The 22781-nt window shown below is 46.0% G+C and overlaps 1 protein-coding gene across 3 annotated transcripts in view; it reads right to left on the bottom strand.

The window, feature by feature from the left end:
• LOC125741881 (SEC14-like protein 5) overlaps positions 1–22781 on the bottom strand; it is a 25081-nt gene extending 2300 nt beyond the window's left edge. The window contains exons 1-16 of one of the 3 annotated variants that reach the window (XM_049013358.1): positions 22391–22781; positions 22047–22088; positions 19758–19836; positions 13478–13627; positions 12031–12162; positions 10660–10788; positions 8210–8432; positions 6163–6275; positions 5723–5752; positions 4240–4518; positions 3897–3967; positions 3473–3644; positions 3129–3263; positions 2789–2926; positions 2090–2329; positions 416–594 (exon numbers count right to left, since the gene is read on the bottom strand). In XM_049013358.1, the coding sequence (XP_048869315.1) occupies positions 416–594; positions 2090–2329; positions 2789–2926; positions 3129–3263; positions 3473–3644; positions 3897–3967; positions 4240–4518; positions 5723–5752; positions 6163–6275; positions 8210–8432; positions 10660–10788; positions 12031–12162; positions 13478–13627; positions 19758–19820 (2054 nt within the window). In that variant the 5' untranslated portion in view covers positions 19821–19836; positions 22047–22088; positions 22391–22781. Of the gene's footprint in view, positions 1–415; positions 595–2089; positions 2330–2788; positions 2927–3128; positions 3264–3472; positions 3645–3896; positions 3968–4239; positions 4519–5722; positions 5753–6162; positions 6276–8209; positions 8433–10659; positions 10789–12030; positions 12163–13477; positions 13628–19757; positions 19837–22046 lie in introns of all 3 variants that reach the window. The other 2 variants (XM_049013359.1, XM_049013360.1) reach the window with 2 other exon arrangements.

Below are 22781 nucleotides of genomic sequence, written 5' to 3'. Positions count from 1 at the left end.
ATTTCAGCTCAGCCAATCAGGGCTCAGACAATAAGGGCTTAGGGATGACACTGTCGCATCAGTCATCCGTTTTCTAGAGAAATTCATCCGTTTCAGTTATCCGTTTTCAATATTCATAGTGTTGCAAGATCCACAATGTTGCCACTATGCAAAATGTCACAAGACGCAAATGAAAATGAATAGTTTTCTATATGCCTGCATTATGCATGAAAAATGTGAAGCAAGAGCTAGATGGAAATGCACTGTCAGCATTCTATAGGACGAGCTGACTCTGTTATTAATCTATGACAGATGAGAGCACACTTCCGATGAACCAGCACCCCGATGCCGCATGGCCGCCTTACGGTGGGGGGTCCCGTAGTTTCACACGATACCATGCGCTGGGGTCATGAGAATGCGAAGCCCGAGTTCCCACCTGAAGTCTTCGGAGGCCAGCACCTCGGTGTAGTACATGACCTTGCACTTGTGGGACGAGACTTGCAGAGAGGCCAGCATGTCGTCCACACGGGGCAGGGCGTTGCTGGAGCAGGAGGCGGGGCCTGTCAGCTTCCACTGGAGGATGTAGAGACCAGGCCAGCGGGTGACGTGAGAGCCCTACAGCGAGCAAGACAAACACACGTGCGGGTGAGGGGCCTCCCATCTGCGGGTTGGGGGTTTGATCAGGACACATTTAATGTCAGTAATGTAACAATAAGCTCAAAGTTGAAATATATACTCAGTAGCCACTTTAGCAGGTAACTCTACATAGTAGCAAGTAGGATTAACTTTTGCTTTCAGACAAACGTAAAGGGCTGAGAACTTCAAACCTATCTGCACACTGCTGGGCACTTGCAGCCTTTCCATTAGCTTTAACGAGTCTGACCATTCTCCTCTGACCTCTCTCATTGACCATTAAAGACAGTTTCACACATGAACTCCGGACATTGCTCAGAGAATCAGGTCCACACATTGTCCGGAATCAAACATGTGGCACATAACCAGGGACTGTCTGTGTCAGACACGTTCACACCTACTATAAATACTGTGGTTTGTTTAGACGAGGGACGGTGTTTGGGGTAGAGCATGCAGTGATGCGAAAAGCACGCTGCAGAAATCACAGTGTTTTGTTTACAGCATTTTGAAGATGTTTGCTGTTCACCTGCATCTCAGCTGGGATTACACTGTGGTCACGTAGCCAGATTGTAAGATGATATCGCACAACTGAGTCTCTTGCAGTTCCTTGAATCTGTCGGACGATTTCGGCATCAGCTCTTAATGACAGAATTCTCTGATTCTTTGTATTCCTCAGTTTTCTTGCCAGTCCTATGACAGAAACATCATCGTCTGCCCGCTCGCTGCCGGTGAATTCTCCAGAGTTCTCCCTGCTCCATTCACGCATGGCGGTCAACTGGGAATCAACCGCACTTTGTACTAGGAAGCCAACAGCTTAAAGTCCGAATTCTGACGTTTCAGTTCACACCGACAGATCCTCCTGGTAATGTCTAGAAAATTTCAGGGTGGCAGTACATGGGCCTTAAGTCTCTCATCAGCCCCGAAGATGCCCCTGACTGCACGTTCTTTGTCTACCACGGTATTCTCTATAAACTCTAAACACTGAGAATGAACATCCCAGAGGTGGCTGTTTCAAAGATGCTGGAACCACCAGGCCTGACACAATCAAATCATGTTCAAAATCACTTAAATCATGCATCTTAGCCATTCTAATGCCCGGCCAGGCATTAAATGAACTTACTGAACCTGTCTTTAATGTCAGTTACAGCCACGTGATTCCTTGTTTGTACTAGAACTGCATGTATAGACCTCTCAACTGCAGTAAGACGGCTTATATATTCAGGAGCGATTCACTCGTCATGAAATCCAATGATTAAAAACAAACAAAAGCAAAAGGATTAACTGAATACTTTCAAAACATGACAGAAGCTACCCAGATAGACAGCTAGCACACAGCCAGCCAGACCCTGATCTGAAGGACATGCTAGACATTGCAGAATGGAGAGACCTGCTCCTAACTTTTTAATTGGAATTTCTGGATTACTCTATATTTCTTGGTCTTCCTACATGTGTGCAAAGAAAGAGATTAAAGGAGAACCTGGATGCTCTCGCCCTCTCGGCATACGAGCGGAGACTCCACCATGCTGTAATCCACGCCCAGGACCCAGCTCTTCTCAATCAGCTGGACGTTGTCCACACCAGGGGTGGAGGTCAACGGGTCCTTCTTGATAGTCTGTGGAGACCTTTTGGAGTGGAAGATGTTGAAGACCAGGTCCCCCTTCAGGATGTCAAAGTCCCAGGTGATGACTGAAGAGCTTTCTAGGATCTCGATGACAATCTTCAAAAAACAAATTAAAAAGGCATGTAACTGATGTCCTGATATCCAAGCAATGAGTCATAGTAAATATCTCTTTCTGTGAATGTATGCGTCTCAGTCCTCCGCGACCCCCGCACAGAATAAGCAGCTGGAAGGTGGTCTGATGCATTGATTAATTACTGAAGACGCCTGTGATGAAATCATACATCCATTTCCCACTCCGTAAGCCATCCCATCATGCCACCCACAGTCACACACTAATCAACACCTTGTTGTGGGAGGAAGCCAGGCAGCCTGTTGGAAACCAGCACAGAAACCGGACGACCGCACAAACTGCCCAAACGTGGATAAGCTGTCCAGGAACCACACCCAGACATGCAGCCATAAAATTACACAACTACAGACGCAATGCTAAGACTTCTCGACACTAACAAGAATAATGAGAATGAAAATGAACTATCTATGTATGAACGTGATTACCTCGTGAGGTGCTCCTTTAAAGACATGAGCTGACTGATATATAGTTTCTGTCCACAGTTTAATGTGGTCTGAGTTTTCAAGGTCCTCTTCTGTCTGGTACAGAGCTTTTGGTACGAGGCCTCCTTCTGGGACAGTGCACTGCGAAAATGAAATGTTCAGAAATGGGACCGTATTTCTGTGACAGATTTCAAGGCAAAAACAATTTAAAGGGTTAAAATCAAACTCTAAAAGGTCAGAATAAAATAATGGTTATGACCGTTCCACTTCTTGGTATTAGGATGCCATTCAAAACATAAAAATCTATCCTATTAAAAACACACAATGGCAAAGAGGAGCTTACCATACAATCTCCCCCGAGGAAGTCGGGGATGATCTCTTTATCGATGTAATCGACCAGCCCTCCCACTCCCTGGTAATTGTTCCCGCTGTAGACGAGGAATTTCTGCCGAGTGTTGTCGTTAATGAACGGACTGACCTGGAAGTCAAACGGACATTGGCAGTAATCCATTTTCCACATACTGTTTCATTTTGCCAATCGTGTGATTAAAACATTTCTGAATGTATTTGCCTTGTTTCAACATTATTACAATATTCCAGGTAAATAACACTTTCACAGACTGATGGAAAATGCCTCAAACTTCACCAGATCTCCACAGTCTGATCGCTGCTATTTCGCAAACTCACCAGGGTCCAGAGTACGGGGAAGACCCGAGGAGCTCGCACGATGAGGAGCCGGCCCAGCGTCTCAGGGTAGTTAGCCTCCACCACCTCGATGATGCGGAGGAGAGCTTTCACGCCAGGCCTCCAGAGGTGCCGCATATTCAGACCCTCCAGGTCCACCAGGCAAGTCCACGACCTGAGCAGAATGCCACATGCCAATTAGCCTAAGCTAAGGAGTACCTGAAGGAAACACATAGGGAGAGCATGCAAATCCCACCCAGGGGCTTAAACCTGGAAGTAACCCAACCCAAAACCCAATGAATCATCACACTCCCAGGACGGATTGAATGCGTGATCAAATTTTCTATATTTAAAACTCCAAATGTGTTTTGGATCAATAAAGGTTTGGAAGCATAAAACATTTATTTAATTCACATGCCATACTAACGTGATAGGTCTTCCAAATATCTTGGTGTTTTCCTCACATCTTTTCTGTCCTTCCTCATTGATTGACAAAACCTAAAGTGACAACATTTCGAGACACAAATAAAACACTTTCTTTTGCTTGCGGTTTGTGTTACCACCCAGAATCATCCCCCCGAAAGCTGATTGGCCGTCTCCCCTGTCACTCACACACTCAAAACATTTCATTGGCTAATGATATGGTTGACCCGTCTGTATTAATTACGGCCCCTCTTATGCTCCCCGGCTTCTACAATGGTCCCAGTGGATGAGTAAGGTGTGGAAATGCAATCAGACGCAGTGCAGGAGGACAGCTAGGAGGCACCCACGTGTCTGAGCAGGGCCTCCTCCCCCAGGGCCTTCACCAGTCCCTTGGTGTCCATCTGGCCAAGGCGCAGGATGTATAGCGGCCGGCCGTCGCTGTCATGGAAGTGCCAGCCGCCGGCGTAGCACTCCTGCAGGAAGCCCGGGGGCCTCCACGTCTCCAGGATATAGTCCACCTGGTACTGTTTCCTCCAGGCCAGTGACTGGCACAGCATCTCACGCGCCTTGTCCAGGTTGAAGTCGCGGGCACGCAGGAAGCGGAGGATGTGCTCGTCTTTGGGGATCTGTGGACGGGAGAGGGGAGGAGGGTGGGGGTGTGGCAGAGTGTGGCCCTGACCACGTCAGTGTCTGGGAATCTGCCAACAGATACAGCAGCAGCTAACACCAATTCACAGATACTGATGAATATGAATTATGTTCCATTCATGTTGCAAACAGCGTTTTGTTTTCAACATGTCGCTCGGATTGGTGATGAATGCGTCAGGTCATGCAGGTCAATCGGAATATGAGTTTCAAAGTAATAAAATATAGTCAGCAGGACGGCAAAACTCGACGGCCCGATTCAGGCCGCTTTGGAAAACGGAGCCTCCGTTCTGTTTCTCCGTGCATCTGTTCATCGAAAGGCATTCTTGGTAAAACCAGGTGGCCAAACTCGACAGCGTGTCCGTCGGCCAGACGCGATCGCCTAGTGCCGTTTGTACTCTTGTCGTTCAAGCAGGCTGCAGCGTGTTATTTTGTTCAAAAGTCAAACAAAAGCTAAAAAATCATTTATAAAGAAAGTGTGACAGAAGTAACTTCCCAAACTGAAAAAGGGATCATGGATGAGTTTAAACGTAAAGCAATAGCCAGTTCTGTAAAGAAACCACAATAAGTGAGACACTGAATATCAGGAGTTTCTCAGTAAGTTTGCTCAGCCTTTATTCACGGCCATTACTGTAAAGATTCCTGGGTTAGACTTTCTGGATTTAGATTAATTCCAAAGGAAAAATGATTGCACTGGCCATTGCTAAAACATAAACATGTATGAATAATATTCCGGGAAGTTTCTGTGAACATAGAATCTGGAAGGAGGTACTTTCTTCTCAGAAGCAAAATCAGTCATCTGCATTTGCACCTGGATCACTGCTCCAGTCAGTAATTAATCGCCACATGTCAACACTCACAGAAAACTGCACCTCCACGATAAAAGTCCAAAATCCCCTGAACATCTTCTACCTCTGATTCAGTAGCTTTGAGAATTTACATGTGGCATGAGTTTGACACGATGCTGGGTCGCTGCTGGGAAAATGATCAACTATTGCTTTCTTGGTTGAAGTCAAACCAGAGACAGATCAACCAATAGATGCTAATTTCCATTCTGCGATGGAATTTCTAATAGGGCTCTCCTGTCACTCAGCTTTTGATCACTGGGGGGGGGGGGGGGGGGGGTTCCTCCTCAGATCTATAGAAGATCTCCACACGTATCACACAGCATGCATCAATGTTTACCTTCTCTGCCTTCCATTCACCAGCTTCTGACTACAGAGAAAAGAAATCATTAAAGCCCGTCGTAGCAGCACAGTTCCTGCAGGCCACAGACGTCACCTGATCCGCTCACTCGTAACCTCAAGAGGTCAAAGGTCTAACTAAGCTACCCACCCAGGTTACGCTTAAGCTAACTCACTGCAGGGCGTTACACAGCTAGATTACACATTATCCAGCACGGAGTCATTCATTAAACAGAACAAAGGTAAGAGGGGCTTTAATTCAGCTCAAATGTTTAAAATAAAAAAATAAATGTAACATCTAAATGGGTAATGTATAGTAATGAGGACGGCAAACACATTCTTCGCCTATATGTCATGCACATACAGTCCTTGTTCATTCTTGTCACGACAATGAGATCAAGAAGGACAGACACTGTTTAGCGATATTTTAGACTGGCTCACCTTTCCTTTGTGGGTCTCCTGCAGCCACTGGCGCAGGCGAATCAGACAGCTTTCCTGCATGGGTGTTAACTGTCCCAGGTACCGCTCGATGTATTCGGCATCCAGCTTGTCGGCTGAAGGAGACAAAACACAGCTAGCTAGTTCCCTCAGAAAAAAGGCCCACTGAGTCTTAGAAGGAAGACGTAGTTTAATCATTACTAAAGAGCTCACAGCTCACCCATGGGATTTCATACGTGTGTAGGACCCTCAGCTGTCCGGGAAAATGCCGGCTGTGTGTGTGTTGTTTTGATTTCACTATCTGCGCTTATCGGCTTGTAATGGCCTTTAAACGCTTGACTCAGCGTGACGCTTCTGTGTGTGCACTATGTTTGGGGGAGTAGAAGGTGCTGCGCGAAATGATTCTCATACACCTACATCATTTTAAAACTCATATACATAAATAATTGACACGTAATTTTACCCAAAGCGCTCCTTTTTGGGGCACCACTTTCCAAAAATTGCATAAAATTGAACAGAAGGATATTAAAAAGGGCACTGTGGGCTATTATAAATGTCACTAAAACATAAATCATAATCATAAATCATTCCCATCTCTGTTCACTTTTAACAATATATGCGTTACGCTATAACGTTTGATAAAATCCCTTGAGCAAATTACATTATGCATATTACATTATTCTTTTTAGCTGCAGAAAACAAATACTGGCCCTCGTAAAGGTGTATATATATTTAATACCAGACTGGCTTTTTAATTTTACCTGATGTGGAGTTTAGAGAGAAAATATTCAAATGATTTTTCCTTTTGTTGAACGTTTGCTGATATTACACCTTAATATTTCATCTAGTATTCTGCATAAAAGAAAATTCCCAGGCCAACAGAAAGCCCTTAGCAGATTCCGCTCCTTCAGAGACATTTACTACACACACAAAGGGCTCAGTCGCTAACCCTTTTAATTCCCAGGGCTTCTGTTGTTACTTTCTGTATCGTTGCCTTTTTGTTTAAATCTCAGCAAGCTTAAAATAAACGTCCCAGAAAAAGTGCAGACTCAGCTCCAGTCCGAGCTCCTGTTGCGGCTGATAAACGACAGCAGAGAGGAAGGCGGAGAGTGTGACAGGAGCGTGATCAACAACAACCCAGCTTCTCTTTGTCTTTTGTCTGCAATGTAGCTTCACACCTCTAGGGCTGCGGGTTCGATTCCTTCTCCCGACTCTCTATCTATGTATAGATACATGTGCATGGTCTCTTCGTGTTTATGTGGGTTTTTCTCCGATTGTCCAAAAACAAGGTGGACTGGCATCTGTAAATGGCACACAGTGGGGATGTACGACCTGCGACCGACCGGCATCCCATCCAGGGTGCCCCCCCGTCCTGCGTTTCCTGGCACAGACCTCATACTCAGCATGTCCCTATACTAGATAAGCAGTTATGGTCTGGTGTGCTACTTTCGTCCCTCGCCTTTGCAGAATCCCTATTTTCCCATAACTACCTCCTTGCTGTGTTCTGATTCGTCACGGTCAGTGAAGGCTCCGCCTCTCGCCCTGCCGCGGATGCGTGTTTGACCCCTGCTCGGGCTCCGTGGCCCTGGAGTACACGTTCTCCCCTGGATCCTTCATCAGCTTCACTGTCATGCAGCTTAGGTGGACCTTGTGTTTCTGTATTGCCGGAACGGTGTAATTGTGTGCGTGCGCGTGCCCTGCGATGGACGAGCATCCCGCTGAGGATGATTCCCGCGCTTCCTGGCACCGGCTCCAAGGTTGCCATGGTCCTGCACCGGATTTGGGACTTTGGAAAAACACTCGGCATTCAACAAAATGAGTATAAACGCTTCTGGCCATAAAATGAGGGAGGGGCAGGTAAGGTCAGGTGACATACTGTGAATCCTGACCCCACTGCCACCCTCTGCTATTATTAACCCACATAATCCCTCTTCCTTCCTCCCTGTCCCGTGTCAGGAGGTTCTGTTCCCTCTCCTACTCCAAGCATGTCTTACATGCTATAAAAGTGACGAGCTCATCCATTCAGTCTATTAATGTCGGCTCTACTCACCATCTGGATTGGAGGCGTCGCCGGTGTTACTGGCCTCCTTCCCGCTGCTGTGTGCCAGCGAGTTGAGGGCCAGTCTGGAGGCAGGTGCGGGGTGAAGGGGGAGGTCATGGGGTGGGGCGGCTGGCCTGGCTGGGACCTTCTGCTCGGGTGGGACCCAGCGAGGTATCTCAGTGACGCCCTCTGCTATGAGCTCATTCAGATAGTACTCAATCACCTCCTTGCCCTAGTGGTGAGAAGCAGTGGGTTTCTGGTCATTAGACAGCCCTTTTCGGAGGAGCCCAAATCAAATCAAACTGCTTTTTACAGGTTGTCACGTCACTCGACACTCAGCAGAGGGTAGGGGAATAAAAGGCTTATGTGCAGCCAACAGAAAAAAAGCCACACGGCAAAAATAAACAGTGTGCAACTTCAGAAAGAAGCACTGCTGTGCGAAAGACTCAGGGAGTCAAGGAAAATGTTTAAAAACGATATATCTGGGTAGTCAGTGTTCACCAGTGGCCAAAATTATGGAAACACTTCAAATTTTTAGAGATTGTTGAACATTATATTCCAGTTACTCCAATTCCTTATTTAATCATCAAATGTATATTTGTGAATATTCTTTGTTTTTAAACATCACCACCAATATTCGTGTAGTAATTTTTAAAGTGTAATACCAAAAATGCTAGTTGTCCATTTTTCCACACTAGTGCATATTTCCACAAAAAAAAAACCAGACAATTTAGGCTAATGACAATTAACGCAATAAAAAAACAAGAATGTCCTCAGTTCTCCAAGATCTTGCTAATATCTTGTTAGATGGTCAGAAGAATAGAGCTTCCGGCCGTGGTTTTCCAGGGGATCCGCGTTAGGGCATGATTTAATGCGCGTGCATCCTGGCGCGCTGCCACTGTCTCTCCGCCTGATTACCGCTGTCACCTGCGCACCGCAGAGGTCTGTGAAGCGGTTCACTTGGGACGAGTTGCCCTACTGAACCGAGGTCCTCCAGGAGCGCGAACCCTTCAAAGCCCTCATTAACCCTCTCATTAATCAAAGCTGGAGCGTAAAACCCTCCATTCCTTACCTGACTGGCATCGTAACATATTTTCATGCCATTCGCTCTCTCCGGGGCAACGTAACGATGGTTAACGATGTCATTACTCGGCTTCATTATCGCCATACGCGAAAACGCCTTTCTCAAATTCCTATCTCAAAGTACGCAGCTTCCGTAATGCTGCAGTGAGCGCATAGGACCGCTGGCATTTTTACATAAATTTACATTTACATTTGTTTTGCTTTGCCACATCTGCGATGTGCAAGGTAAATGCGAGGCAGATAATACGTCGCAATTATACAGCTTCCACTGAGTGAGCAGTGACTAGTGCTAAGTCAGCAAGAGCAGAAAAAAACCGTTACAAAAAGTGTTACCAACTTTCATCAGCTGGCAGGCATGACATTTTCAATTTGTGACAGTCTGCACATAGATGTATGTAACGGTCTTATTACCTTGTAAATAATCTGTAGGGTTCGCAAACTGCCCCAGCGCTATTGATTTGGCAAATTTTCCGTTTATAATGGAATAAAATAGATTTGCTATAAGATTTCTTGAATGAGTGAGCATGAGTGTCACGCCAGATGTGTGAGAACATGTTTCGCTGGACAGTTTTTGCAAATGGTAAGAGAGCATCTCTCTCATATATACACAAACAAAACACCTACGATCAAGCAAATTAGCTACGTCGAGGCCTGAGCAGAATTAACCCAGCTGCTAAATGTGCCCAATTGTGAATAAACGCTTGTGGATAATTGCATGGAAATTTGGATAATTGTGGCAGGTTAGTGGATGTGTAGAACCTGGGATATAAAATAGAAGCAAAAAGGAAATTATAAAAAAAACAGCAGGTGTAAAAAAGGTGTAAAAATACGAGTGCATATGAGATACATCGCAGAACAGTGTCCGGCTACTGTCGGCGCTGACTGTGCCTCTGACAGGCGGCCCGGAAATCCGGCACATTCATCGGCGCCGCAGACAGATCCAGCTCTGTCAGAACCCGGCTTGACAGTCAGCCGGAGAATGCCAACTGTGCTTGTTCTGTAGCCGGTAGCGGCCTGATCAAAGACATAAAAGCCCCCGCCCCCCCTGCCTAAAAACAGCCATGGTTTTGCTTTTGTCAGACGACTTGAAAAATCTATCATTTTCCAAATAGTTTTTCGGCTAGGTAAGTTTGGCCAAACTTATTTGTTTGCTGCCCTGACCTGTTTGATTTGGGTTGAATATACTTCGTTTGACGGCAGCCGGATGACGGTTACATACCGACCCACCCTTCAAAGCCCTGGCAGCCGTTATCACAACGACTGAAACTGCTATTTAGTGGATCCATCACAGTGCCATTTAGCCTTTTAATGAGAGCTTTTCATGCTGGTGCTGAGCTGAGGGTTTTCGCCTCCGCGGTGCGTCACACCGTAATTACCCGCTTGATGTTGGCTGTGTACTGCTTCATCGCGATCTTCTCCACTGTGTTCTCGAAGCCGAAAAAGGACTTGATATCCAAGGAGGCTGATTGCTCAAAGCACGTCCACTCCTCATTCTCAGGATGAACCTGTGAGCAAAATGGAATAATGAACGGATGCAGGTGCACGCGCTGAGAAAGGCACTTGTGCCATGGACACAAACGAGGGCCACATGCTAAACTCACGCTTCCCTTCACTGTTACCTAACACGCCCACGCACGGGAGCCTCGCACATTAAAATCACCACGGTGACAGAACTTCCGGAAAGTCCAACCCGATGGATATGCTGAAACACAGGATTCTGGTGGCTGGTGCACATTAACCCCTTTCCCAGTGGGGGTCGGGGGGGGGGGGGGGGGACGACCCCTGCTGCATGTGGATTGACACAACTGCCTGCTCTGTGAATATGCACCGTCAGGGGTTACCCAAGCTGAAGCCCAGGGGTCTCCACTAAATAGAGGCCACAGCTATTCTAGTTTAATAAAATTTACAAGCCTCCCATCCATTTAACAACTTCCAATCACTACCCCCCTACCTTAGTTGACGACTACAACATCATAGAAATCAGCAGAGGAAGTGTTAATAGCCCAGTGTTAATAGCCTCTAGCCATGTCAATGTGCCTCTACATGCCATCCAGCCATCGTGAGCGTGTGGTACATCAGTGGCAGCGTGTGTGAGGACTTCCTCCATCCACAGCACAACTTAACGCAAGAGAAGCCCCCAGACCTCAATACAATGTAGCGAAATCTTCCCGTTGCCCATAACTGTATGTTATGAAGGATGGAACGCTGCGTTGGATTGTCCAGAATGCAGGCAGCAAAGCGAGAGGCATTGGGGGGGTAGGGGTGGGGAGTAGAGGAGTGGTTCAAGCGATCCCAGTCGCTCTCAGAACCGACGGACACTGTTGCAAACACGCTGCCAAGCACACACAACCCAAGTCTATTCGGAGCTCTGCTCTCTTTCAAACAGGCAGTAAATTCCAGCCGAAACATTTTTAACGAGCCTAGAGCATCAGGGAACACAGAACAGGGGCGGCTGGCAGTGCCTCGTTATTCAGAGGCGAGTTGTTTGCGTCCAGGAGGCTCCACGTGGAAAACTACAGCTTTAATTCAACAGTCATAACCGAAATCCCAACGTCGCGCCTCCTCCCCAGGCATGTGGTCACACCCTCTCAGATTCATGCAAACGTTGAGGCCTTACGATACCAAAATGAGGGGCTAGACATTCTGAGCTACACTCCAAATACAGCTACTGACATAGATGGATGAGTCTCTCCTTCTGTGAAGAGAGGAGGGCTAGTTAGCTGGAAATATGCCACAAGGGGACTCACGCTGTAGCTACATTTCTCCAGAACCGTCACCCTGCTGGCGAAGGTTTCATTATGGGCCTCGATGAGCAGCGTCCTGTCCTTCCAGTTGAGGGTGTTCTTCTGGATGAAGTACACATACTCCACGCCGGCGATCTGCCAAAGGAAGGGAGGCAGGCGATTCACAACGTGGACAGTCAGAATCGCCAGTCGCCATTCAGCAGTGTCAGAGGCTGCATCAGTCTTCCGGATAAAGATTTCAATAATAGTCTACATGCATAGAAGAAAAACCAATGATTATTGGAGATCTGTGCACATCGTTCAGGTACTTTCAAAGAAAGCTGTCTTCTTACACGTTCTGGTATCAGCGCCAGAACTGTCAATGCTACCGGTACCTGGTAAATTAAAGGCCCATTATAATTTAGCCAAAACACAGCGATTCCTAAAGGGGATGGACATAATCCATGTGGGGGTAAACAGGTTCACTACAAGAGTGGAGCAACCCAGTACTGTCTGTGGCCTGAGCTACGCATCATAAGTAATTAACCTAAACAGAGGGTGGAGCAGGATCTATTATTAATACACATGATGCACTTCTGACATGCCTGAACTGAACCCTGAGCTTAATACACCTGAGAAAGTGCCCCACCCCCAAGGTAAATGGTGCTTTTGTGCATGTGCATTATAAACTCCAAGAGGAATGAATATATTTTGTGATGGCTGATCTCTCTCATATTCACCGACAGTCAGCAGACTGCAGTCTTCCCATTCGCTCTCGCCTAACCGAAGGAGAGAGTGGGATTGGTGCGCCGAACGTGCGAGTCCAGCCCCAAGAAGCGCTGCTGGGCGCATCTGACGGATGGTTCATACCTGCAACTGCCTGTCGAAAACGGATTAATCTACGGGATCATTTACATGGAAATTACTGGAATCGTAGAGTGAGTGATGACAGACGCTTCCTTCATGTTGTTCTGCTTGCCTGAAGCGGAAGCTTCTGTCATTATGCTGTGAAAAACATGGGTGAGGTGAAGGGGCTTTAACGTAACCGTAAGTTAAATAACTCATTTTGGTTACATGGTGCAGATCCTGAAAATGAAATGAACTGACTGACCACCTTTTCCTGAGCCCAGTGCTGCTGGTCCACAGATTGGCACTGATACACAGCCAGTATTCCACTGGGCCATTCAACACGAGATTTGGGGAAGGGGTTTAATTTCTAAAACATACACCTGGTGTGGGAGCCCCTACTTTAGACAGCTGGGAGTGTGTGCGGTCTGAAGGTTGTTGGTTCAAATCCTGCCCTTGAAGAACAAGGCCCTTAATGCCAATTGCTCCAGAGACTGGTTGACCCTGCTTTCTGAGTTGTGTATCACTTCGAATAAACCTATCTCCTAAATAAATGTAAAAGGTACATGGTCTGAAATGAGACCACTGAAGTCGCATGCCTACGAGCAGGAGCACCCCCCCATACCTTTTTGAGTAGGCGTGGGGCATCTACGTTGAGCTTGCAGCTGCGTTCGATGACGTGCAGGGAGCTGTCGTCATTGATGGCCTCGCTGAGAATCTCGCTGCTGACGAACACGGGGATTTGGGGGCAGGTGGGGAAGCGCTTCTCGTACGCCTGCGAGGGGGACAGACACCGGCGGTCAGCTCCCCTGAGGCAAAGCATCCCCCCCCCCCACACAGGCCTCTGAGGGAACTGCGGCTGTTCCTGAGAAGTGCAGCTGCTTTGTCGAAACTTGGCGGCACGCGGGAAAAAGTTTGGGTTTGCGGAGTGTGCATTTCCAGCGTGACCCACATAAGAATGACAAAGAGCGCCCCCCCCCCCACCCCCTACCCCCCCCCCCTCCGCTCAGGCAGCTCAGCCTATCATATGACAATAGCCAATTTCACAAGCAAGTGATATTGTACCTTACAGTCCAGATTCCCAGACAGAATAAAAGAACAGGAAATGACATTTCTGCCTGCACCTTTATGAGGAGGGCATGATTTTGGATGGCATCTGAACACAATTAAATTTCATTTCATTCATTCAAGTCTTAATCTATCCATTTATCCACTTATCCTGCTCAGAAGGGTGGGGGCTGGAGCGAATCTCCGGATGCACAAACCTGACCTGCTCAGATTACTCTCTGCAGAATCTATTCAAATCCTATTTAACTGGGTATAGAGCTGCAGGTTTCATTGACTTCCAATAAAAAACAAACCCAACACACATACACACGCGTGTCATTACCACGTCACTAATAAGTTGCTTTTTTCAATTACGCTACATTTCCATTGAATTTCTTTTTCAGTTTTATGTTCCACTGTTTCCGGTATTTCCCCTTTTGTGCAGTATTTTAAACTGAATAATTAAATTTAGCCAGCTTTTGGGTGGTATAGGGAGTTACTGGAGCGTTTGACCCGAACGATTGTTCCTCTGGACGCCGAGTTCCGCCAAGGGACGTGGCCCCCTGCTAAGGCTTGGGTCACAGGTTAACCCGCGGCTTCCGTTCTCACACGCCCACAGCATGCCTTCCGGTAAACAAATTGCTCCTCACTTCAGGACCAGAGGGACGGACCCCTGAGCTGCGGAATCCCCAAGCTGGGATGCAAGGTGCTGACAAGCTCATTAAATGCACAGGATGTCGTCCTCGGTGTTGGGACTGATGCAATGGCCTCTGAGTCAGGGAGCACTGCTGGGGGAGAGGGGGGGGGGGCGTCGAGACCTGCGGCAGCGAGCGAGCTGTCCTCAACCTGATTTACTCCCCAGCACAGCAGTAAATGCTGGGCAAGCCTGCCAGCGCCTACGGCCGACCACAGACGGATGGGGACGACACCACACTGGCGCGTCTCTGGTGATTTACACGCTGCTGGCTGAAGCCTCGCTCTCCGCTGACGTTAGACAGATTAACGTGACAGGTCCCTCACCGGGCTGGGAACTTCACTGCCGATCTGAGTCTCGCAGATAAAGTCTAGCAGCAGGGATTTTACAGCACTGACGCACACTGTGCTTGACGGGGGAATTATGCGTCCTTACATAATGTGGGACAGCAAATTTAAATCCTCCTGTGGTCCCCAATTTGAAGAATAGAAGGATCCTCTCATAAAGCAGCCGCTGTCACGGGCTGCCTGCCTCAGTACCTCACGTCAGCAAAACTAGGGGCTACACCGATAGTTATTGGTCAGGCTACACAGCCCATTTCTGTATGGATAACAACCAGGGGAGAGTCTAAGGCTTTTTTTATAATGTTTTTTATAGGTGTTATCATTAGCCAATAAAATGTTTTGAATTGGTGATTGACAGACGCGGGGGGACTTCAGAGACCAATCAGCTTTTAGCTGTAGCCCTACCTCTGTATTCTGTCTTTCCCTATAGAGAGCACCAGGTTCCCTATTAAAGTTTAAAAGTGTAGCCCTTCACCAATGCACGCCGTATCCAGGCGGTCAAAGCTGGCAGCCACAGTCCTATTAATAGTGTAAGATAAACGGCTCAGCATTTCCGGCACCTCACAATGTGCCAGCCAACCCCCTCCATCCCCCCCCCCCCCCCCCCCCGAGGGCAATCACATAAAGCTCCAGGACCCCGCAATAAAACACAGAGAGGACGAGCAGAACAGCCAGTGATACGGTCCATGTGCATTTTTAATGAGGAAAATCGATACGCGTGACACTATAGTCCGACAGAAGACCTGCTTCATGCTGCTGGGGTCTTCAGACGACTAATTAAAAACGTTCACCCCTCTGTCTGTGAAGAGGCGCAGAAATGCAACCAATGTGGCCTGCAGGGGGCGCTGTCTGTGACGCAGTGTGTCACTTCAAACGACGGAACATCTTAACCGCGGGGGATAGGCTGCTGATTCGGAGCAGTGGGACGGTGGTCCCAAGTCAGCACTGCTGTGAGTGAGACTGCTTCACGGACATCCCCATCCGAAGCTAAGCATTGTTGACCAACCCCTCCTGATACTAAACATTTAGGCACTGTGCCAGTGATCAGAAGATTGTTGGTTTGAATCCTGGAATCAGCAGAGTGATTTCACCATTAGGTCCCTGACTGTTTGACCCAGCTTTCTCAAAAAGAAAAATCATTGCTTTGGATAAAAGCATTTGCTAAATACATAAATGTAAAATTACACAAGCAGGAAATTATATTTACAAAGCTAGGCTAATGTAAAATGAATATCAATCTGAGATTCTACCACAAATACTAACAAATACTACAGGCAGCCATTGAACGAGGCGACCAGTTCAGTTTTCGGTATAGCGTGCAGGTTAGTCTCAAAAACACACGAGCAAGGCGTTGCTGTCACATGAGACCAGGCCTCGGCACGCTTGCTAAAGCCTTCTGGGAATATTAATAGCAACTCTTCTCTTGCTTTAAAACAGCGGCTGGGCAGCTGACTGCGAGGGAAAGCGGTGCGTGGAGGACGGAGCCAGCCACGCAGAGGGGAAGTCGCAAACATACCTGGAAAACGTGTGACATTCCTGCTTAATTCTATTATTCTGCATCAAGCCAAGATGCTTCAGCATGCTAGATCCATATTTGCCACATTGCCATGGCTTAATGGTTAGGAAACTGTGCTTGTGATCAAATGGTTGTTGTTCCAAATCCTCAGCCAGCAAAGTACCCCTGAGATACCCTGAGCGACATACTGCCCCCACGCACTCTTCCCCACTGCCCCGTCACATACGGGTTAAATGCAGAGGACACATTTTTGGGGTCGGCATGCATCTTGTGATGAGGTAAAAATTAACATCCCTGTTAAAATATAAAAGTTGAAATATATAGCTTTAAAACCTTTAAAGCACCTGTTCAACATAAAAATCCCTGACAAGCAATTGTACATCCAATATACAATAATTCAATACACAGAGTGAATAAAGAGTTACATATAATTTTGAAATTTGTGAGATTTACAGGCCCGTTAAACACTATTATTGAGAGTCTTACGCTAACAGGGACAGCCAGCTTGAGATTCCCAGAACCACGGGCACCAGATAACTACCCGGCGGGAAACCGGATATATGTGGGGGGGCGGGGGGGGCTTGTGGCTATGAGGGGCCACCCGTCCTGACCGACGGGCTTCCTGCGACCCCTTAACTGTGAAACGCGACCACGCTGTACCGCCAGCGGGAGGGAAGCATGGCGTGTGTCACTGCGCGGAATATTCCGGAAACCCTCCGGATTCAGGTCGCGGCATCACGGCCGCTCGGCAAGGTCGTCAAGGACAACCATGGATGGGGTGGGGGGAGGAAGAGAATCGAGAAAATGGGTCAGGCGAGCTCAGCCCCTCGATGCAAAGCTTTACCAGGAGGATAATTATAGAGCTTATGCATTACAAGCAGCCCTGTTCCTCATATTACTGAGCTGAAGCCCTACAGATAGCCGTATGGATTACACAACCTTCTGGCCTCAGAAGAGTGCCGTCTACCCTGTAGCTTTCAGGCAGGGGACGTGTTTACAAATATAAACTAATAACCGATGCAGAATCTGGCTAACAATCCTGCACACAGCTAACAGCAAAAAAATAATAATGATAAAATCACACTCTTTTCACATAGAAACAACGCCATCTCAAAAATACTATTCAACACAATATTTTCACCATGTTTGTGGCGGCTGCAAAGCCGACGAACAAGAACATGAAAAACGAAATACGATAATCTGATTCGATAGAAGGATATCAGTGGACAAATTGAAAGGCTTGTCATTTATTAGCGTAAAAAGCTGAGTTAAATTACTGTACCATGTAGTGCGGCATCAATTTAAGTGTTTCTCTGACTGACATACAATCTGCTCTTGGATGTAAGACAATTAAACCCTACTTTGCCAAACGATCTTCGACGGTGCCTTTGCCCATATCGGGTTTCCTGCAGTCATTTAGCGGACCGACACCAGTAGGTACCCCAGTCCTGCTACATGAGTACATGCCAACCTGCTGTATTTCCGGCGAATCGAAAAAACACCAAACCTCCGTCACACTCAGTTGGTACAACAGGGGTCAGGAACAATACTGGGATATTTTTAGACTAAATCATCACTAATTATCTTTTACAAACACAGCGATGCCTGGAATTAAAGATGAGGTTAAAAATTGACACCCTGGAGGTGCACTTCTGTCCTCCCATTGCCCTCAGCTTGTGCACCATGAGGTCTGACCTCAAGCAATCGCGGCTCACCGCTATGCAGAACAATCGCCTTCACTCAGACTCGACGCCCTTGACTCTCAGCGCACAGTGAGCTCACTGTAGGGCCTCAAGCACAGCGCATGGGGGCGGCCAGCAGGGAAATGCTGAAAAATGGCATTTCTGAGACCACGGTGGAGCAAGATTCCATGCATATCCTCCATATGCCCCTAGCCCACCAGGAGTCAGCGGTAAGCAATGCCAATCACCACGCTTGTACTTCCTGCTATTCACACTGCAGCGACCTGCTATGAGCTGTGGGCAGCATGGGAGGCTGCCGGAATTTTCCACAGCATATCACACAGATACTGCAAAGTGACATGATAGAAGTGCCTCAAGATGCCAGCTTAAGAGTGCTTGTCTAAATATGAAAATGACAAGCTGCCCATTTTTAGTACAAAACACATTTTTTCCCGACATTCCTTAAATGTTGTATTTTGCCTACTCATAAATATTCAATGTAACTCGCAGGTGTTTTAGCAGATAAAATGATTCCACCTTTAATAAACGCTTTGCATATTTAACAATTAATTTTACGCTTCCGGCTATCCATGTGTAACAGCAACACATAATTGTTATAGCCTATTTACGTTGCATTATCAATAACCTGTTGAACGAAGCTGATAAGCACAGTAACAGTTGCCTACACATATTTGTTATGTACCTTTGAACATTTCCTACAAGTGAACTCAGAAATCTCAGCCCTGACAGAACAAACGCACAGAAATCCATCCCTGGTTAGACTTGTTATACTAAGTGATTTATGTAATTATACTGAATAGTTATTACTGCTTATATTTCAATTAGTTGTAATTGACTATTGCTTATTTAGTAAAGACAGTAAAGATGATTCATCTCTGGAAGTAGATTAAAGATGTTTCCAAAAAGAAAAATGTCAGAATCAATTAATTGTTCGTAAAAGCAATAATGTTGAGATCATACTGACATTTAACATGCGGAATCATTAGAAAGTATTTAGTAAACGGTATGCGTTTAATTAGAAGTTTGAGATATATATATATATATATATATATATATATATATATATATATGTATTTTAATTCAATAACTGCATGATATGTGGAATGAGGAATTCATGCAGGAGCAATATGACGAGCCGTTCGCTAGAATCCACTGAAAGCGGCCAGAAAAGCTGGCAGCCGGCACTGCCTATATTACACTGCATGCAAATGCAAATGAGGCACAGTGAATGGTGAGCGTGTGGTGGGGGGGCCAGCTGGGAGGCCTCTGGGCACTGGGGCGGAAGCGGGAGCGCGCCGGCACAAAGTGCCTTTAGTGCCCATGCCTTTAGCGCTAAATGGTCCTCATAGACCGGGACGGTATATCCGACACTCCATTAGACGGGAGGGTTATAAGACATGAAGGACAACGGCCAGTCAGATTATTAATGTTATTACTGCTATAGCACCCATCCGTCCGCATCTGCTCATCCAATCTTCTCGTCCATGGTCTTAGAGTCTAGCAATTTTCATATTTTCAAAAAATAATAATAGTAGAATAATAATAATCATCATCATCATCATCATACATGTCACACAGCGGGAGGATCACATGACACTTACCGCCATGACCATTTCAAAGGAGTGCTTGTACACTCTGACGGGAGACTGATACTTCTGCACCATTTTCACGCTGGAGGAGCTAAAAGAGACAAAATAAAAAAAGATGTCACTGGGAGATGCTCTGCGTTTCTTCCCGGTGCACTGATATTGTCCTGTAGCCGTGCCAACTGGAGGCTTCTCTCCAAAAACCATTGTGGCTGACACTGCCAAGGTCTGCAGTTTAACCACAATGTTTAGCTAAACAACTGGAGCAATACTAGCACTGGAGCACTGACATACAGGATACATTGTTCATGTCATGCCAACTTAACATTAAGTGTGTCTTAACTAGGCTATTAGGAATCATGCTGAAATTGACCTTTCTTTAAGCCTAAAGAGGATGCCCACACAGCACTATACCTGCACTATACGTACTACACCTGCACTATACGTACTATACCTACCCTATACGCACTATACCTGCCCTATGCACACTATACTTGCCCTATACGCACTATACCTACCCTATATGCACTATACCTGCCCTATACAGTACTATACTTGCACTATACGCACTATACCTGACCTATACGCACTATACCTGCACTATATGCACTATACCTACCCTATATGCACTATACCTGCCCTATACGCACTATACCTGCACTATACGCACTATACCTACCCTATACAACACTATACCTGCCCTATACGCACTATACCTGCACTATACGCACTATACCTGACCTATACGCACTATACCTGCCCTATACAGCACTATACCTGGTAGTAAGCTGTCAGGGCTGAGCTTGTGTATGGCACTGAAATCACACAGGGATCACCTGCACTTGCTGAAACCGATTGTTCTTCTAACCCCTCCTTACGCGGAAAACCCTGCCGAACTCCGTGAGACCTCAAATCCCACTGCTCTCTCACAAAACTGATACAGAGATCAGATTGCGTTTTGGCAAACGGTGAGTACGTACGAATAAACGGGCAACTCAACTGGGCAAAACGCTACGGTCACGTTTCTATGCACTAAATCATAGTGATACATTATAACTCCCACTCGCTCTGTGGTGCAATTAACCAAGACAATGGATGTTGCAGCGGTGAATCAGTGATACTGCTGAACAAGTCACGCCTATCCATGTTTTCAACGAGTTAATGTGTGGCTTGTTCTGTCCATAAACGTTTCTGGTGATTCCATAACGGTGTGGAATGGAGAAGACAGTACATCCTATTCTGCATACAGTTACATCCGGCATGAATGTTCTGGTCCACAGGTCACATGTTGTCAGTGTAGGCTTGAGAAGGACATGGGCAAGGTTAAACATGTTCTATCCCCTTCCCCAGTTAGCTGCCCACAGTAAGCATGACCCCTTAGTCCTGCCAGGGGATGATAGCCAGGGTTCATGTAAGGTTCTTCAGTTCTGTTAAGACAACTTTATACTTCATTAAATGTTCAATGACTAAAATTAACGTTACCACGTGAAACTTTCCCTTTCTCGAGCATGCTTATACGCAATCAAAAGTAGATTATACACAATGTATAAATATTATTTAAAAACTGGTTGCAAAGCATGAATACTCATATTGAAAAGAAGGAATTAGAAATGAATGATTGTAAAATTTCTTTCCTTTCAACTCCAAGAACTGGAAATGCAACGCACTCATTGTATAATCCTAGTCTTTATGAGTAGGTTTTAACATGGTACATGCACATTGGGTTTGTGATCGCATGTTTGATTTTACAAAATACAATAAATCTCAATGCAAGTTACTGAGGACGAAATGTATCGCCACTAAAAATAGGTAGGAAAGTGATCGGTTAATTCCCAAAGTTGCCATGATTCTTACAACTCAGCGCATAGGCTAAAGGTGCGTGACATGTTTTCATAATCGTCAGCCTTCACTTTATTTTGGGAGCGCAAAATAATACATACGCCTGGACTTCCTTTATTAGACAGTGAAGAAAATAGATCAGTAAATACGGCGAATTGCAGTTATTGTCATTCTATTTATAAATGCGACAAAACCGGCTTGACTTACAAAAGACTTGAGGTTACAAAACATTTTCTTTGGTTTAAAACAATACAAGCTATCATAAGAAATATACATTTATCACCTGCATTTACCACCAGCGTTTTTGCCTCTGTGCACTTCGAATCATGCATTTTAAAACCCTAGGAGATATCTGTGCAGCCTCTATACGTGCAGAACCGGTAGAGAAGATGTAGTTAGGATCAAAAGCATAGAATAACATTATAACGCATTACTGCAAAAATACTACTTAAACATGGGTCTTACCTGGCTTTAAAGGGTGGCTTTCAGGCACCATTAAATTCTTCCCTTAAATTAGGACGTTGCGGTTCACAGATGAATCATACTCATTGCAAGGTTATTTAGTATTCGTATTACTTTCGGTTAGCAGACTGTAGATTGTCAGTATATTACAGCATTTATTTTTTAAAGAGTTAGCTAATCTTTAGAAGCGTCTTCATTCATGACATGCTTTTCATTCATGTTAAATCCTGTGATCGATTTATTTAAGGAGAATCGTTAACACACGCAAAGATGAAGCCGATTCACAGTAAAGTGATACGTGCTATGCAAACGTAAGATTAGGTATTAAAAAAAATGCATGTAATTACCTAGCTTTCGCCAAATAATTTCACGAAAGGGTCTCGAAATATGACGCATTGGATCACTAGTCAGCCATAAGAGCAGGGATTTGTTTCAGATCTTGTAACCTGCTACTGCAGCGCCTTGAAGATGTTTGCTATCTATACCCTCGTTCCTTCCTGCAATATAGTGAATGCTGAGCCTCTCCACCGGCCACCACGCTTTGGCCGCCTGTCACCGCTCAGTTTTACCGTGATGTCAGCGACAGAATTAGTCTTATTAATACTCACGACTACCTGCGCCCCCAGGCGGCCACTCCGGCGCTCTGCACTGCGGCCCGCGTCTAAAGACGAGTCCGAGCGTTATTTATATTTTATTACATTTTATACGTTCATTTGTAGTATAAAGCACACGCACACA

This window comes from Brienomyrus brachyistius, chromosome 5, assembly GCF_023856365.1.
Source record: "Brienomyrus brachyistius isolate T26 chromosome 5, BBRACH_0.4, whole genome shotgun sequence".
Lineage (NCBI taxonomy): Eukaryota > Metazoa > Chordata > Actinopteri > Osteoglossiformes > Mormyridae > Brienomyrus > Brienomyrus brachyistius.
Note: the sequence above shows the minus strand (reverse complement) of the source record. Positions and strands in the feature narration are given on the sequence as shown.